This window comes from Lepidothrix coronata, unplaced genomic scaffold (assembly GCF_001604755.1).
Source record: "Lepidothrix coronata isolate B3197 unplaced genomic scaffold, Lepidothrix_coronata-1.0 Scaffold45, whole genome shotgun sequence".
NCBI lineage: Eukaryota > Metazoa > Chordata > Aves > Passeriformes > Pipridae > Lepidothrix > Lepidothrix coronata.
This window is the reverse complement of record NW_016690225.1, coordinates 2,870,894-2,889,186: the sequence shown is the minus strand read 5'-3', so window position 1 is coordinate 2,889,186 and position 18,293 is coordinate 2,870,894. Positions and strand designations below refer to the sequence as shown.

Here is an 18,293-nt window from a genome sequence, read left to right as displayed (position 1 = left end):
CACTGCTCGATCAGATGGTCTGTAGCAGATATTCATCATAATGACCTCTCTCTTGACTCTTCATTCCTATTCTAGCCCACAGGAGCTCAAGAGCTTGTTGCCTGTAGCACTGCAGAGAGAGCTCTGTTGATTCAAGATCCTACTTTGTGTAGCGTGCAGCCTGTCCTTTTCTTCCTGCGTTTCCTAAGAGTCAGTCTGTCTGTTGCAGCCCTCCAGTTGGGTGAACTGTCCCACTACATCTCTGATCTTGATAACACCACAGTTCTGTGACTGTATATGCATTTCCAGTTTGTCCAGTGGGCTTCCCATGAAGCACATTTTTGCATGCAGGCACTTCAACTGGGCTTCCAGTCATGCTGCTTTCTGAGAGGGTGGGCGAGAAACATTCATTGCCCTGTCCCATGTGTTCTTCCCTTGGCCTGTTAACCCACTTGCCTTTATAGTTTTGGCCTTTGTCCTGACAAATGTACTTTAGAGCTTGCTTCACCAGGTCAACAAAACTGTTGCTCCCCTCCTGTCCTCATTCCTTGAAGAGGACCCTGTGATCAAAGAGGTCAAAGCCTTGTTGCCCAGCACCATCTCCTTAGTCAAGTGTTCTTCTGCAGGAATCTGATACTCCTACCCAAACTTTTCCTCTTGTATTAAGGAGAACCCCTGTGGTCTCCTGTACTCTTCACCCTAATCTTATGCCCTTTGGACATGCTTCACTGCTCACACTCTCCCTTGGCAGTATTATTCATACCCATGTGGATGAGTAACAAAGGGAAGTTATGGCATCCTCTAATAATTTGTAAAGGTTACTTGTGACTGAAGGGTCTCATAAGGTAACTCCTCACAGCAAAGAAATATTTTATGAATTTCTGTGCTCCAAAAGAAATATAAGGATTAGTATTTAAAAGCAGTAGAATATTAAGTAGTTTTTGTTGTTTGTATTTGATTTAAATCAGTACTTAACAGAGATTTCTTTTACTGGTGCTTCAAAACAGAAAGAAAACAAAAATTTTCTAGCCATTCAGTGTCTGATCTTAGATGTTAGGGGGTTTTTTTGTCCTTCTAATAAGGTATAGTAAACAGGTTTCAAAAAAAATATACATGTCACAAGTTCATGATATCATCAGTGTCTACTAAATATTTGTTGTATTTCTGCAGATACTGCCATTTTTGGCAATGTTTACTACATACAAATATCTTTAACAGGACTGAAATTTTGTTCATGATTTGTAACTCTATGAATTAAACCTAATAATAAAAAATCAAGTGGTGTCCTAAACCTTCTGTAAAACTTACATGAAATCCAAATAATTCTGTATACATTTTCAAGAAATGAGGAACATAACAGAAAAGTTATTTAACAGTTAATGATTTGTGTGAGCTCAGCCATTCCTTCAGTGGATTTTTAGAGTTCATGTGGAATGTGGATTTGATGAGAGACTTTAGACATTCTTTATTTTATTTCATTTTTTCAGTTTGGAACATATGCCATGAGTTAGCCCTTTCCATTCCCTATGTCTTCAAGCAAGAAATGTTCCCCTATTGTTTCTCTAAGAACCTTGATCTTTTCCATGAAAGCATCTTTTGTTACAGTTTTGTTTCCAGATGGTATTCTTCTTTCTTGTCATCATAAACTAATTTCATGGCAAACATGCATGATAGCATAACAGAGTTAGATAAAGCTACGAGTTTCATATGCTGAAAAATCCTAACAGGCTTGTTCTCTGTGGTATGTTCCCCTAGCTTTGCTGATGCTGAAAAATTACTATTTTCTGCCGTTGTGTTGCTTAATAATTTCAGAAGCATTAGGAAGCTGATGTCTATTTTTGTACTAATTTGTACATTGTCTAACTGTACAACTGCTGGTTTTGCTTGAAGAATTCCTAGTGAATTACTAAACCTCAAGGGACATGTAAACAGCATGACAACATTGGCTCTTGTATCTGCCATTTTGTTTCTTTGGCTGCTGCTCAGTTTCAGAGGTTTGCTTTTTAAAGTATAGCTATTGTGAGAGTGCTGAACTGTGCCATAGACTCATCTATGGCGTGGAATGAACTCTGAACAGAAATCACATGAACAGTCAGTGCCATTTTTAGAAAGTTTGAAAATTTGACTGTCAAGACATTTGGGGTTTTTTGTTTGTTTGTTTTCTTTCAATAAAAAAACCCAGATCCCTCCCAAACAGCCCCAGAGAAAAGTTCAAAGGTAAATCCTGAAAGACAAGGTAATTATTAAAACTTAGTCCTGTTTTTCCATATGGTAAATAAGAGTAACCATGGACTTTTCTGTAATAAAAATATAATCAGAAAGTACCATGAGTTTCTGCAAAAAAATTGTATACATGGCTTATAAAAATATTCAGAGAAAATAAATGGCCCACCTAAATCCCGTTCTTACTTTTTTTTTCCTGATAATTAAAAGGTTTTTGTTGTCTCATTCTCAGCTACCATAATAGTGTCACCCAAAACATTTGCCTTCTTTGTCTTGAGGTTGAAATACTGTGCAGTACAAGTCTGAAATATTTTGAAAGTTAATTTCATTCTCTTCAGTAGTTCCCCTAATAGCTGATTTATGATATGTGACTACTTCTAAATGAACTTTGTATAATTAGGTTCTCAATTCTCAGTAATTTTGAGAATCCCTAGTTGATTATAGTTGCATGAGTCAAGATTTTTATGAAGCTAACATTAGGAATACAAATTGGATTAGTGATATTACAACGGTAAGCTTTTTCTCACAATGAAAATAGCTGTGAAGGGAAGAACATGTAATATATTATCATTAAAAAGACATCCAATTATTGGAGGGAAAATAAAGAAGATAAACCAGTAAAAGAGATCATATGTTGGAAAGGTCCAAAAGGAATAAGTAATAATTAATCAGGTTTCAGATTTAAGAAATATTATTGCAGCAATATTTTGGTGAAAAATATATGTTTTACATATATACATATATATAAAATAAAAAGATATTCCTAGATAAAGGGAGAAAGAAAGAAGAGTCTATGATTCACTGAAGACTAAAATAAACTGAATACAGAGATTCAGAGCTGATATTTTTGAAACAACTAGCAAAGAGGAAGTTATGGTTTTGGTGTTACCCGTACCTTTTAAGGCAGCAAGTAATTCTCTCATGTAATTTCTTCTCACCCTCTGAGATTTAGACAAATATAATGTAAAGTAAAATATGCAGGTATCCCCAAAATGCCAAGGCAGTGGAAAGAATTCAAAAGCTTTTTCAAAAGGCCAGAACATGAATACCTCACAAATACCTCACAGTGCTGTTGAACGCTGGGCCCCAGGAAGAAAATAGGCACGTTCCCGCCCTCTCCAGGGCCTTTAGTATCCTAAAGTATCCTAAAGTATCCTCTGTTTCTCCCCCGCCTTCCCAAGGCCTCTGTACATGTCTGTTAAGGTTATCTCTCTCTGGCATAGCAGAAAGAGATAACACAGCTCTCTGTGAAACCCCCTCTGCACTGCAGAAGGGCAAAAAAACAACAAACATCTAACCCTCTTGAGAAGGCATTTTGCAGACTTCCTAAACAAAAATGAGTTTCTAGTCTTACCATTACGAATTCTTCTAAAATCATAACTATTCCTATATATGGTTTTATAAGTTTAAGGCAGAGAAAAAAATGTCCAAATCCCACAATTTGTTCATATTAATAATTTAAAATAAATTAAAAAAAAAACAACAAACAAACAAAGGAAAGAAAAAGAACAAACAAAGGAAAGAAAAAGAACATTTCCCAATAATTCTACTTATTGATGTTACATTAAATGGTAAAATTGGAAAATTGGAATAATTTTTCAAATCTAATTTTTAGAGTGACATGGCCAATTCCTGTCTGAGTAATTATGTTCCCTTTTAGAATAATCTAAATTATTGTTATGTTTACACTGAGATGAAATTTGGAAAAAACTTCATTGTGGCTAGTTAAGTAAGAAGTCAGAGGAGAGTTTCAGGAAAAACAGATAGAATATACAGTATAATTTCTTACACAGTAATGCAGGACAGTCTAGATAACACCCAGTGGAGATATGGACACAGCGACAAGTATTCATTCTTATATCTGTGTGTGTATGTATATGCATACATATATATTTACACATACATATAATTATGTTTAGACATTCTTGTTCTAGCATGTGTCAGTAGGTATGGAGGGACCTGATAAAAAAATGAAAGTATGCCAGGTCAGAGGTTGATCTGTGAAATAACGTGCACGGAAGATGGGAACAAGTGAAAATATGAGACAATGAAATTGGACAATGAAAACATAGCAGAAGTATCCAGAATGATGAAGTAAATTCAAAGAACAAAATCCAAACCTTTGGTCTGACCATTAGGAACGTAGGCACAGTTAATGTCAGAGGAAGATTCATTTGCTAAAAATGGAAAACAAAACCTCAGGGGTAGTCATAAAAAGATGAAGGATTTGATAACTGAGTGTAAACTTCTGGGAATAACTGGATTAACTTTTCGAATTACAAAAAAGAAAAAAATGTTAAATTTGCAACCTTCATTAATGTGTTCTCAAAGAATTCAGCCATTTCTGTTTTGCTATAAAATTAGGGCTTTACGATTCATTTGTTGTAGACTGTTGCTTTAAGGGATCATTATCAGTGTTAAAAATAAACTCTCAAGTGAAGGATAATCATATCACTGGAAAACAGCTTAGGATACTTAATTGAAGAAGAAGATAATATTTACAAGATATCCAGAAGACTGATGTTTTTATTTCTGTGGAAGAGGGAGTATGGGGTTACTGCTGACTAAATTTTGAACTTTTTAACCAAAAAACAAGTTTTTGCATAAAAAATATGGCAAAGTGGGAGTTTTGATTTTAAATTTGCTCAAGTATGAACTACCAGTTAATAAATGAACTTTTCTGCCAAGCGAGCAAATAATTAGTCCATCACCATTTTTTGTATTATTTGAAATTTATAACTTTGTTGACTATGAGATCAGATATCCTGTCCAGAGTGGATGGAGGGGAATTAGGTCTTTGTAACATAACAAAATGATATGATAGAATAAATAATTAAAGGTTACTAAATTAAGCACAATATTTACAAATTGGGGGCCCCCTGGTGGTCTAGTGGTTAGGATGCGGCGCTTTCACCGCCGTGACCCGGGTTCAATTCCCGGTCAGGGAACCCCTCCAGGCAGATGGAGCTCATCAGCCCTGTGAGGCCATCCATCTAAGAGAAGCTCACTCTAAACAAACCTATGTCCTGAGGACCTCACTGCCACTGTCCAAGCTTGCTCGGCCCCGGCAGTTGAACCTTAGGATTAAAGGGTGGGGTCAGTTCAGCGCACGCTGGGTCTCACCTAAAAAATCCACTGCGCGGGCTCGAAGGGTTAATGACCTTTCCTAAATCTTCGTTCGCGAAGACTGGCCATACATACATTTACAAATTAAAAATGACCAGTACAAAACTACCCATCTGAGTCCAATATTGTCAGGACCCATAACTATAGGATGACCTTACTGGGGTCTATTTAGATCAAGCTCACTGAAATCTCAAAGATAAAATGTTCATCTACAGCTGCAGAGGTTGCCCATAGGTCCCTAAACAAATTGCCACAATTTGTGTGTTTCTATTTTGTACATACTATTAACTTGATGTGAGAAATCTTATTATTTAATATATGTGAAATAGACACTGTTTTCCTAAACCACAGTAATTTCTGAAATTTTAACAAAAAAAATGCCATTCTACTTAAAGAGCAATCCCAATTATTTTGAAGTGTCCTTTGACAACCATGGAGAGAGAAATAAAATTAATCTTAGATGCATGGTCAAATGAGTATTTAATTCATGTGAAGTTGATCAACAGCAATAGAAGAAATTGAGAAAGGAAGGCAAACTGATTAGAGCACTTATTTGGGATGCAGTACATCTGAATTCAAGTGAGGATTGATAGGAAAAAAACAAACAACAACTTCTGACAAGTTTCTATTTTTATAACACAGAAAAGAAGCATAGGTGTTGGCTTTTACCTATTCAAAATAAAGTCTGTAAAAGTCTAAAATAGTAAAGGAGATAAGCAAGTAGAGGTGTATATTTTGGTTAAAGTGCTGGCTGACTGCTGCAACTAAATTAGGTAAATTAGTTATCTGATGAATGTGTAATGCTTATGCTACACTATTGTAACATTTTGTGATGATTTTGGTCGTTATGAATCTGGCATTTGAGCAGCTTGACAGTTGGCATTGACATGCTAAAATTTATTTTTAAACTAGTTGTTGATATACTATGGCTTGTTTTTAGGTTTTTTTGTCAGTAAGACATTTTAAAACGTTAATTTCAAAGTCATATTTTAAAAAAGTCATTTAACTAGCTCCTCATATTAAACATTTCCAAAATACACAAAGCATGTGTTTGTGAAGGTAATAATTCGTGATTATTTCCTACATGTGTTCCCTGTACTGAAGAATTTTATTTAATGAGGTATAATTATCTACTTTTTCGTTAATGAACTACAGCAAAATGTAACTTAATAAGGAATTGAATAAATCACAGAATGTCTCAAGTGGGAAGGGGCCCATAAGAATCCTTTACTCCAACTCCCTGGTCCTTGCAGGACTACCTGAAATTAAACCATATGACTAGGAGCATCATCCAGATGCTCCTTGAATTCCGACAGGCTTGAGCCTGGTGAGCCTGTTCCAGTGACTGACCATCGTCTCAGTGAAGAACCCTTTTCTAATGTCCAGTCTGAGCTTCCTCTGACACATCATCATTCTGTTCCCTTGTGACATATTGATGGTCATCAGAGAAAGGGGATCAGCATCTCCCTCTCCGCTGCCTGCCTTGAGTAAGATGTGGACTGTGATAAGGTCATTCCTCAGCCTTTTCCAGGCTGAACAAACCAAGTGATCTCAGACTCTCCTCCTAAGTCTCACCCTCAGAACATCCTTTGCACACATTCTAATAGTTTGATGTCCTTATATTGAGACATCCAAAACTGCACACAGTACCTGAGATGGGGCACCCCACAGTTGTGTAGAGCGGGACAATCTCCTCCATCGACCAGCTGGTGATGCTTTACCTGATGCCCCCCAGGACACGGTAGGCCCTCCTGGCTGCCAGGGCACTGCTGACTCAGATTCAACTTACCATCCACCACGACCTCCAGATCTCTCTCCATGGAACTGATCTCCAGCCTCAATAAAGAAAGAACTATTTCAATGATACTTTTAATAAGGCATGATAAATAATTTATGCTTATGGTTTATTTAGAACCCTTTAAAGCTGCAATTTTCTTTAATTGATAAGACTTATAAAATGTGACTCAAGATGACAATATGTCATTTGATGACAATTTATGAAATCTCACTGAAGTTTTTAATTGCATCTATTCTGTTGCTAGTGATAAGGAGGTAAGGAAATGACTACCAATGACATAAGAAAAAAACTTTATTACTATGAAGGTTGTGCTTTAAGTCAGAACTATATTTTTGTCAGTTATGTTGCAAGAGTAACATGGTAATATGATCTTTCACATGAGGACCTTTCATTATAAAGTGGAATAGCAAGTTCCAATCATTCACATTCAGATTTTAAATTAGTTTTGAAAGGTTAGGTAGGTATAAAGTTTGGGGTTTTTTTCTAAGGCAATAAACATTATTTTACTTGCTTAAAGATTTTATTATTTTTTGTATAAAAAAAAGACGTATAGAATGCAGAACAGTGTATTCTGGAAAGCATTTGCTTGCTGAGGAGAGGAAAGTCTTGTAAAAATGATTGAATGTTCAAAAGATATCTAAATCAATTTAAGGGAAGGTTTCTTAAGATACTGGGTTTATTGTTACCGTATCCTTGACTATAGGCTTAGCAAGGCTTGCATCTCACTTGTAGCAAGATCTCATTTATGCAAAACACATTTTACCAAAATTGTCAGATTATTATTTTTGGTGAAATTACTCTTTCTAGTTTGAAGAAAAATGAATAGTTTTTCATTGACTGCCATGGTTCCTCATTGGTACTTTTGATTTTTTGTGTACATAAACTTGATGGATATGTTTATCTGTTTTATCCAAGCTACACATCTATACAGTATGCATATTTTTTGTCAAGTGGTGCCAGCCATATGTTTTTGCATGTGTACTTTATATAAAATGCATATTCTCTAAATTCTGAGCACTTAATTCCTGACTACTGAGAGATCCAAATGTTTGTAGCTTTATACTTGAAGTAGTCATTTATGCTGATACAAACAGCATTTTGTGCAGTTGCTTAGAACTTGAAAATAACCATAAATGTTTGGAATTAATTACTTGCACATTTTAAATTACAATTTGTAAATCACACAGAGTTTGAATTCACGAAGCCTCAGGCACTATCTGCTATCAAATTACTCCAAGCACAGCAATGCATTAAGATTCCCAAGCACTGTTCTCACTCTCTCAAAAGGATAACATAGGGAAGGCCATGGCCAAAAATGACTGTCAGTCCAAGGAGACCAACTAGCTCTGGGGCCACCTGGTGAACACAGTCTAAGTCCAGACAGTTTGTTACCTCTGTTTGTTACCCTCTGAGCAGTGTGGCCACATCCTTCCTGCCTGTGCTCACTCTTAGGCAATGTATTATAGTTTAGTATTCAACAGTCTGGTTTCCTTGGCCTGTGTGCCTTTTATGATGAAGGAAATTCCCAAAACATAGGCTCCTGGAACATGGAAAATATGTCAGAGAAAAAAAAAAGCAAACCTCACAAACAGATGCTTTTGCTGGGGTCCTCCCTTGCATATCCACATCTGTCAGAGAAAAAACACTAACTCTTTCATTCAAGTTGGTTTCTGCTGTCTGATGTTTCCTTTTCATTTCTGTGCTAACTTGGTTTCTAGCAAAACTCTTCAAAATGGTGTTATAAATAGATTAAAGAGCTATGCATCCCTCTGGGCATATATCTGTAGTAGTCTGAGTTCCTTTGGCTCTCATTGGTAATGCACAGTGTATAAATTTAGAATTTTGCACGTGATTGCCAGAAATAATAAACTACAAGTCAGCTGTAAAATTCAGAGCCTTAGAGCTCAAAGCTTATTCAAGGGCTCTGCAGCAGGAACAGTGAGTAGTATTGTAATTACCACTAGCATGTTACTTAATGTCAGTATAAACACAGTGGGAGATGGTGTAATTGAAAATGCTGTCATAACAAAATTTACCAGGAGCAGATAGTACCAAAGAGTTATGGCTGACTTAGAATTTTGCATGTGTTGCTGGTTACCCTGGATGGGAAAAGTCTGCTTGCTGGCTTTCAAGAATACAAGTTGAACTGTTATGATTTAGTAAATGAAACTTAAAAGTACTGGCACAGAATGCATGAAGTTAATTTGTTTCTCTTTGCTGGGCTGGATGATGATATAAAATGAAGTATTACAAAGCTATTCAATTGGAAAAAAACAAACAAAAAACCACCACAACAAAAGACATGAAAAAAGAGTCATTCTAGATATCAGTGGATAAAAAATGTTTATTCTCCTTTCTGATTTATTATAGATTTACAGTTGTTTTCAAATTATTTTAATCCTTGCATATATTATGTACCAGGAAATTTGACTCTGATCCGTGGCTATCCATGGTTCTTTAATGTTCACTTCCTTACCTCTTCCATTCCTCAGAGGCACAATTGTCCTTTCAATATGCACCATATAAAAAGCCAGATATTGAGAAAGGAATCACAGAAATGACCTGATTTCACCAAAAAAAAGAAATGTCTTAGGAGAGTAGATCTTCTTTTTCCTTTGATTCACATGAATCCTTTTTCCTTCAAATCTTCCTTTAAAACTCACTTTTATCGACGGGCTTTCAATTGTGATTAAGAGCAGTTCTACTGCTACCCGTCTGTTGTCTTAATTAGCTATTCAGTTTTATCCTAATTAGACTATAAGTTCCTTGTGTTATGCACCTTTCTAAGGTCTTTGTTTTCAAATCTCCACATGCACTTACAGGATGCATATAATGATAATAGCAGTAACTAAAGATAAATATGAAATGCTTCTCTTCTGATCATTCACCTATGAAGAAATATTTTTAATTACTATTGCTTTAGCTTTCATAGACAGTTGTCAAACACCAAAAGCCACTTGATGAATTTTTAATTTCTTATGCCAATGAATTGTATGGATGACATATTTTCTTGGGGATTTTTAATTGTATGTTTTAATTCTAAATACTACTAATAATCAGCATATTTTTAAAGTTTATCCTCCTATGCTCTGTATTTTTTTGAAATTTTGCTAATAACCATTAAAAATATATATGGATGGAAGATCCATTTGGCAACAAAAGCTTCTGCATTCATTTGCCATCTGTAAACATCCTGATTCAGAACAAAAATCCGAGAAAGGATAATATAGATTTATTAATGCTTTCTAGTTTAGGAGTTCACTTAAATCTATAAGGATATTTTTTCTGCAGTTTTTTATAGTTATCAGAAATGAGTGAGAGAGGTCTTTAGAAAGAAATGTTTAATATTTTTAAATTTGTATCACAGAGAAAAAAGTGTATTTCTGTGATTTTTTTTCCCAGTTCTTTCTTAGGCTTGTTCTGTGCACACTTCCACAGAGCCAGATTCTCCAAATCAGCTCATACTAGGTGTCTCTGCCAACCTTCATTTGTGTTTGACCTGGTGCTAAAGTGACATCAACAAACTAAAAACCTTTTCAGCTTAAAGGCCAGAAAATGTTCCATTCACCTGGATAATATTTTGTTTCTCTGTGTACGTGAGTATTCTATGGGTACTCCATGCAAAGAGAAGAGCTGGGTTTGCTATGGTAGAAGCCAGGATAATGTTTCATTTGTTTAAAGCACAGCTTCACTAGTATTTCCTATTCTGTTCATCAGCTGAAGGAGCTTGTGGAGGAACACTACGTGGAACGAGTGGAACAATTTCAAGTCCGCACTTCCCTTCTGAGTATGAAAATAATGCTGATTGTACCTGGACCATATTGGCTGAACCAGGAGACACCATTGCTTTGGTCTTTACTGACTTCCAGTTGGAGGAAGGATATGACTTCTTAGAGATCAGTGGAACAGAAGCACCATCAATATGGTAAGTCAGAGATCTTGTAAAGATCTCACTTTATTGTTTCTTTTTTTTTTTTCATTTTTGATGCCTATTTTAAAAAGATATTAAAGGATATTTAAGATATTTTCTACCTGTTAGTAATTTTCTCATTTTCTTTGGACCCTTTCACCTCTGAGAACTAAAAAAAAAATTTCCTCCACCTTCAAGAGCTCTATTTGTAACGGAGCATTTATTGACATTACACAGTTAAACTTGGTATTAGAACATTTTCTGATGTTGTGTCTTGAACTGCTTATTGTGATATTGTACTCTAACAATGAAACTAGTGAGCAAAAGGCAACCTCACAGTAAAACAGGAATATATAGACATCTAATGAATGCCATCTTATTCTAAACAGGTTATAATTCAGTCTTACTGCATATGCTCGTGTATGAAAGTTTTATCATCTTATGTTAGCTGATATTAAAACTGTTTTCTTAGCAGTATTAGGGCTTAGTAATTATAATACTAAATCTACATTCTGTGTACTGAGTAAAAGATGATAGTTCTGTCATTGGAAATGGATTAAATTGGAGAAGTTTGTATTATGATTTCTCTGCAGGCTACATATGTAGGTTTTTCATTCTTTTCATCTCTGAAAATGTCTTGTGCTTAACATATGCACCATTGCTATAAAATGTAGCCTAGAAAAAATGCAGATCTGGTCACAGATGACTGATGGTTATTGTCTTCAGAACGCCTTTCTGGAGATAGAAAGCAATCTCACTATTATTTTGAGCAGGCTAGACAGTGCAATATGTTAATAATTGTGAAGTTCTAGGTAGCATCCGATCTGTTGAAAAACTATCAAATAAAAATGTGTGGTTAACTATGCTAGGCAAATATGTAAAGTCTTTGTTTTGAAGATACATGTAGATCTATATCACTGGAATACTCTCTAACATTTCCAAATGACCAAAAGTTGTGTAATGGCAGTGAAGCAGCTTTGTATCAAATTAATTGTTCATGTCTGACTGTCTGAAGCACAGTACGTGAGTATCCCGTTGCCTCTCTCTCATGCACAGACCTGCACAATAATCATCAATGCCAATGTTTCCTTCTTAGGGGTTCTAAAGACTAGAAGCTGAAACCTTGAAGGGGAGGAACTAATGCAATTTTTCTGCAGAACATTAAAGTCTATCAATTTCATTTTGTGTAAGAGATTCTAGTAGACACCTGTCATGGTTTGAGATAGCCTCAAAATTCAATCCCCTAGTCTAAGCCCCCTCCCACATCTCAATCTAATGTGAGATGGGTTTTTTTCCAGACAAAACACACCAGACTCAAATGGGGGAAAGGGAATATATTACAATGACTGTACAGATAAATACCATATCACATTATACACACGATCAAAATATCTCTACCATGACATATAGTATTTACAATGGATCAGATCTCCTCTCCCCTCCAAATAAAAGTCCAGGAGGGAAAGAAGGACAGATCCCTTCCAGTCTCTGAACAGCAGGAGCATCTTCCAAGGCAGNATCTGTTCTCCCAAAGATTTCTGGTAATAGATGAGATAGAAGAATATGAGCAGAAAGCAGTGGAAACATTCTGCATTGATCTCATATAATAATATAATCAGTGTTATGTTGGAAATAAGTACAATAAGTATCTTATTATATGTATCTTATTTCTCCTACTTTTCTTGACATTTTGCTTGTTTCCCTTGATATTTGGTTTTTTTAGAGTTGAAGATTTTATTTTCTTAATAATGCTAAACTCTGATTGCTAAAAACTATAAATTCCTAAGATCATAGAGTCATAATATAGTTTGGGTTGGAAGGAACCTTTAAAGGTCATCTAGTCATACTGCTCTTCAGTGAGCAAGGGCATCTTTGACTGGATCAGGCTGCTGAGAGCCCCATCCAACCTGACCTTCAATGTTTCCATGGATGGGGCATCTACCACCTCTCAGGGCAACCTGTGCCAGTGTTTCACCACTCTCATTGTAAAAAAAGTCTTCTTTATATGTAGTCTAAATATACCCTATTTTAGTTTAGAACCATTATGCCTTGCCTAATTGCAACAGGATCTGCTAAAAAGTTTGTCCCCATCTTTCTTATAAGCCCCCTTCATGTACTGAAAGGCTGCAATGAGGTCTTCGCAGAGCCTTCTCTTCTTTATATTGAACGGCCTCTCTCAGCCTTTCCTCATAGTATAGGTGTTGAATCTCTGTGATTATTTTTGTGGCCCTTCTCTAGACTCGCTCTAACAGGTCTATGTCTTTCCTGTGCTGAAATAAAGCTGGACACAGCACTCCAAGTGGGATCTTATGAGAGCAGAGCAGAGGGGCAGAATCCCTTTCCTTGACCTGCTGGCCACACTGTTTTTGCTGCAGCTCAGCATACGATTGGCTTTCTGAGCTCTGAGTGTACACTGCGAGCTTATATCCAGCTTTTCAACCACCAGCAGCCCCAAGTCCTTCTTGGCAGGGCTGCTCTCAGTCTGTTCATCCCCCAGCCTGTGGTGATACCAGGGGTTGCCTGGACTCTGGTGCATCACCTTGCCCTTGGGCTTGTTGAACCTCTTGAGTTTCCCATGAGCCCACTTGTCAAGCTCATCCAGGTACCTCTGGGTGGCATCACATCCCTCAGGTATGTCAGCCTCACCACACATCTTGGTGTCATCAGCAAACTTGTGGAGGGTGCACTTGATCCCACTGACCAGTGTCACTGATGAATATTAAACAGTATCACTGATAAAGGATAGTATCAGGATTAGTACAGGATCACTGAAGGAAGCTTGGAGAAACTATGGGAAATTTTGCAAGAAATGTTTAAAGGATTATTGGATAATTTGGAATGGAGCAACACGTTCAGTTATATTTAAGCCAGAACAGTTACCATAGTGACATTAGATCCATGCTAAATGTAGTGCATGCTGTAATCTGCTAAAATCAGCTGTATGTTTAAATGGGAAGTTGTTCCATACTTAAAACTAATGGTCTAGAGGTGTATCATCTTAAAATGTGAGTTTTTCCTAATTGCTCCCTTTTAATGTATCTGGCATCAAGTCAACATATTATACATTATTCTGTATTAGAAGACACATATTCCATTAGCATGGTTTGGTAATTATGATTGTTTTTTCACTTAAAGGAATATTTGTTGTAAAATAAGCCTAATATTATCCTAGTGAAGAACGTAGAAAGACACATATATGAGCACTGTAAAAGCTAGAAAGAGAATAAGAATGAAGAAAATAATTTCAGACTGATGATTCTTTAGTGATTTTAGTGTACGATGCAATAGGTCTGGATTACCCCCTCCAAACATATCCACAAGGTTAGAAGCAGTTCCAGCATGATTGCAGTAAAAACTGGATTGACTTTTTTTAAGTAAAACAATGGAAATGCTAGAGCAAGTAGAATCTAAACGCTGAGATAATCTGATGTATATATAAAATATGGATATAAGAGATTTTTTATTATAGCAATTATATAGATTATATGTAATATTAAACATATTATATTACTTATAAGCTTTAAATCTTTTTAAACCTTTTCTAAGATGTTCAGTTAATTTCCATATTATATAGCTGATTGTTGGTTTGTTTTCCAATGCATTGAAAAGAAAGAAGAGATTTGTTTACCTTTTATCATTTTAAAATAATTTATACAGTTCATTCTAATGCAACAAGTTTATAAAATATTCAAGTCCAATTCCTTCACTATTTATTTTATGTCCATGATACAATGAGAGTGTCTAAAGCCATTCAAGTTTTGTTTGTTGGTTGAATTTTTTTTGTTGTTTTGGTTAGTTTTTACATAATTAAAGAACAGTTATATAGCTCTGGATCTTGAATGGATATGCACCTACAGGTGATGACACATAATTCTGCTTTGAATCAATATAACTGTTAACATGGATAAAAAGATGAACATCAATGTTTGCAAAATTAATGGGAAACAGGCAGAACAGGCTTTTTCACCTGTGAAGGAAGTAAAAGTATTATCAATTAGACTGTAGATGAAAGAAACCTTTTTGAATTTGAATAATTGGATTAATTTGCTGTTACATACATGTAAAATATATTTATTTTGCGTTGGTAAGCACATAAACAGTTCTTCTGAGAGCATAACAGAAAGACTGCCTCTTTACTATGTCTAGAGTCCATCTCCAAGTCCATCTTTTGATTCTGAAGATCTCCTCTGTTGTTGATTATTAGAACTTAAAAAAAATAAAGTGACATTGTATATCACTTTTAAGATACTTTCAAACATGTCTCTTTAGACTTCAGCTTAAGTTAGATGCTACTTAAATTTAAATCAAGGTTGGACCTAGAGATAGTGTTTAGGAGCATCTTAAAAGCCCCGATGGTTTTGAAGTAAAGCCAGAAATATATTACTTAGGGAAAGTATCCTATTGAAAATCTCTTAGTCTTTCCCAAGACTCCTCCTTGAGGCAGGTGTGGGATTTTGTTATTATTATTTGCAGGTTAGGTAAAGCTGGGCAATTCACATGGGCATAGATTAGCCCAGCTCAGGTTTTTTCATGTAAATGTGACTTTGCCATAATTTTTACAAGATCTTCAAATTATCTCAGAGAGTTACATTGTGCAGGAAAAGTGATTATGATACTAGGAATAATTCTGCAATTATTTTTTAACTTGGAACCTTAATACTGAAAAAATTTCATTCAAAAATTATTTTTTCCTCTTTTACCTTATAATGCAAATTTTATCTTACTGTGCTTCAATTTAAACCCAAAATTGTTATCCTTCTCATTTTGTTCAGTATTTACCAGTGCAGAAGACTGAACTACACTTCGTACTTTTTAGTCTAAATTAATTTCCTAATACTATTTAAAAATACCTTTAAGATTATTCTGACTTCCTTATAAATTACCTCAATATCCTGGTGAAAGGCCATAAAAATGTACGTGGATGCGAGAGTGATTTGGAAGCAGCAATAATGAATTGCTATAATCTTGGCATACAATTAGACATTAATACCTGGAGTCATATGAAACTCGCTTTTTATTTCTGTGTTAATGAATAATTCTTATAGCAGCTGGATGCTATTTTGTGTTTCTTAGATAAATACACCAGTTCAAAGACTGAGATACATATCAAAATAGTAGGATTTCGATCTGCATGTTTTCTGTCCTGTTTATAGATATCGGTCTTAATCTTAATTATCACCCTTTTCGTGAGGGGTCTATAGCAAAGTAATGCATGAGATAATGGAGTGGTCTAAATCACCTTTTTGATAGACACGTGTGGCAGTAGATCCAGACATATGAGCTGAATGTTTAGTTCAGAATTACATAATTAGACAGCTAAAGAGCACCATCTATTGGTTTACTGTCGCGTGTGGATGCACCTTCAATAAGATTGTTGTTCTACACCAGAAAAAGGCTTAGTGGCATACCTGTGGCAACATAAGGTACCATTTTCATTTCCTTCTACATCAAGTGAGAAAGGATATGTCATGGCCATGCAACAAAAGGAAGGCAGTTAGATTCCATCTTTTTCCTTTGAGAACCCTATTAGATTTTTATTAATTTATGTGTAATTACTTGTCTGTTTTAGCCTCTTTAGAGATATTCTGATCACCGTCCCTTTTTTTTGTCACTAGTGAAACTCTGTAAAGTCATATGCTTGTCTTGGAGTTACTGGTAAAGGATTCTATTGCTAGTTTTTGGAAGGTCTTACTTTTCTTCAGCTTTTAACTGGACTTCCCCTATTACCTGTCCATCAGATCTGACATGAAACACATTTCATTTTAATTTGTTTTTTGCAAACAAGTTGCATAGTTACCTTCAAATTCTTTCCATTGAGTTTCATATTGCAAAGTTTTCAGTTACTATGTAAAAAATTGCATAATATATCCCATTTGAAAATCATCATTAATGCTGTCTAGCACTTGAAACCAGCCTATCAAATACAGCAACACAAAAGCCTTTAAAATTGATTTAACACAGAACATTATTCAGTTACAAACCCCCAAGATACATTGGAAGGCCAAAGATATTTTCAAGGTGAGTGACAAATGTAGCACGTGTGTCTGTATGAAGAGATTTTTAAGACTGAAAAATACTGTGATCATGATGGAATATTAAATATTTTCAATTCATATTATGTTTATTTACCTGATTAGAATTAAAGTTCAGTTAATGCAATACATTTTTGCTAACAGATTTCTTCCGTGTATCATTTGTTCAGATTCTTGCTACAGCACACATCATCAGAAGACATTTCCATATTGCAAACCGAATAAATGACAAAAAAGTCCCCCAAATAAGAAATCTGGCAAACACCATGTCTTTTTAAAAGGCTCAGTGGAATACATCTTCTCCCCAGCTTCTGAGTCCTGTGTGTTGCTGCCTTTGGTACTGATGCTTGTCTCTTCTGGTTTCTCCTAGTTTTTTCTGTTGCCAACACCTATGCTTCCCCTGCTCCCTTCCCTCCCCTCCCATCAACATGTCCAGAAAATTTCTGCATCCTCTCTCAGCATTTCCTGCCATGTTCAATGGTTTAAGCTTAAAACCTTTTAAAATGTATACCACACAAGCAAGGACAAATCATAATTGATCTTGGTTTCTGGTAGATTAAGGGTTACAAAACATAAATCAACCATTTGGTATAGTCATAGTCAAAATGGTGTATTAAAAGTTTTCAAACAATGTGCTGAACTTGAGTGCCTGTGGAGTTCCGTAATCTTGGAGAGAATGTCTCGCTGGTCTCACAGTTGTTAAGCACAGTCTCAGAATGGATTATCCCACTCATGGATTAGGGAATTTAGAAAGAAAATTGGCAGAGTGTTTTGCAAGGATACCAGCTATGTATACTAAACATGTCATACAGGCAACTGGTGTACTGTAGTTCTTAGAGTATTGCTTTCTAGAGTCTTTTAAAATTCCCTGAGTGGGAAATAGCATGTTTAAATTTCGTGTCTATAGCCAGTTCTTTTTTTTTTTTTTTTATAGCAGTCACTAAACTCAAACATATGCAAATAAACAGCTTTTTCACTCCTACAGTTTTCCCATAACAAGGATTAATAACATGATATCTTCAGAGATATATCTTGTACTTGGCTATATTTATCAAAATTATCATGTTCCAAAATGGATTTTCTGCAGGCCACAGTTGTAACTAAATTGTTAGCAGACTTAGGAAAATACAGTGAACACTGTTCAGTACCTTTGGAGTCTATGGAAAGAAAAAAAAATAATGTAGATGAGACAGGTAGCGAACAGGTCACCCTGCCTAACATTTCT

General features: G+C 35.5%; 1 protein-coding gene and 1 non-coding gene across 8 annotated transcripts in view; both read left to right on the top strand.

The window, feature by feature from the left end:
• Positions 1-18,293, top strand: part of CSMD1 (CUB and Sushi multiple domains 1) — a 1,090,193-nt gene that overhangs the window by 554,234 nt on the left and 517,666 nt on the right. For all 7 annotated transcript variants that reach the window (XM_017814555.1, XM_017814556.1, XM_017814554.1 and 4 more), the window contains one exon: positions 10,844-11,051. In XM_017814555.1, coding sequence (XP_017670044.1) covers positions 10,844-11,051 — 208 coding nt within the window. The remainder of the gene's footprint in view (positions 1-10,843; positions 11,052-18,293) is intronic.
• TRNAE-UUC lies at positions 5,079-5,150 on the top strand. Its single transcript has one exon. It is a non-coding gene; the product is annotated as a tRNA-Glu (tRNA).